Genomic DNA, 827 nt, shown 5'->3' with positions numbered 1-827 from the left:
ACTCAAAATATCAGCATGTTCTCGTTTGAATCTTACAGGAAAATGTTATAAATGCAGATTTTTTGGCGAAACATTATGAGGACAGCTGTATACAGGTTTGGCTACGTTAATAAGAATCCTATTAAGGTTTGTAAATGAATTTCTGCAGCTTTNCCTAGTTCAATGAAACATTTTATCAAACAGTTTTGAATTTCAGTGCTGGAAACTTGATTATGAGTTTGGATTCAACTTGATATAGCATAGACAATAATGAGGAAAAATAAAAAGTTTCAAGATATAGCATAGACAATGAGTAATATTGGTTATAGTTTTAAGATGTCAGTCTGACTACAAGACCCATTTGGTCTGATACTCAATTGTTAGAGGTCAACTTTAGTAATCTTTCAATAATTCTTACAAATTTTTAATGACAATTTTGTACTAAGACTTTTATGCAAATGTTTGTACATAAGAATTCTGGACGTGGTTGAATTGTTTATAGTTTGAGTTGTGTCTCAAGAATTGTATGAGTAGTACTAATTTACTGTTAGATTCTTTTATGTTAATTTTNATCCGTACACCACACATTGATGTAGTGCTATATGAATAAAACGATTTTGTTATTTATGATATGGAAAGCCAAAGCGTAGTTACGTTTCTTGACTCCTCTTGTGTCCCAAATGTTAAAATAAAATTACTAGAAGTTTAGTGAAGTGTGTGATTAAATGCGCCACAACACAGTTACTTCCCAAGGTTCATATTAATATTATGTCACTTTTCCTAATGAAAAAAATAGTCATTTTGAAAATTGAGGGGTGGTCAAAAGAATTATAGTAAGAAGTATCTTA

General features: G+C 30.3%; 1 protein-coding gene across 1 annotated transcript in view; it reads left to right on the top strand.

Moving 5' to 3' along the window:
* Positions 1-189, top strand: part of LOC106771013 (putative disease resistance protein RGA3) — an 8,534-nt gene extending 8,345 nt beyond the window's left edge. Inside the window, exon 2 of the mRNA XM_022785067.1 lies at positions 58-189. Within this exon, the coding sequence (XP_022640788.1) occupies positions 58-79 (22 nt within the window). The 3' untranslated portion in view covers positions 80-189. The remainder of the gene's footprint in view (positions 1-57) is intronic.
* Positions 190-827: the final 638 nt, after the last annotated feature.

Source organism: Vigna radiata, chromosome 8 (genome assembly GCF_000741045.1).
Source record: "Vigna radiata var. radiata cultivar VC1973A chromosome 8, Vradiata_ver6, whole genome shotgun sequence".
Lineage (NCBI taxonomy): Eukaryota > Viridiplantae > Streptophyta > Magnoliopsida > Fabales > Fabaceae > Vigna > Vigna radiata.
This window is presented reverse-complemented; position numbering and strand designations above follow the sequence as displayed.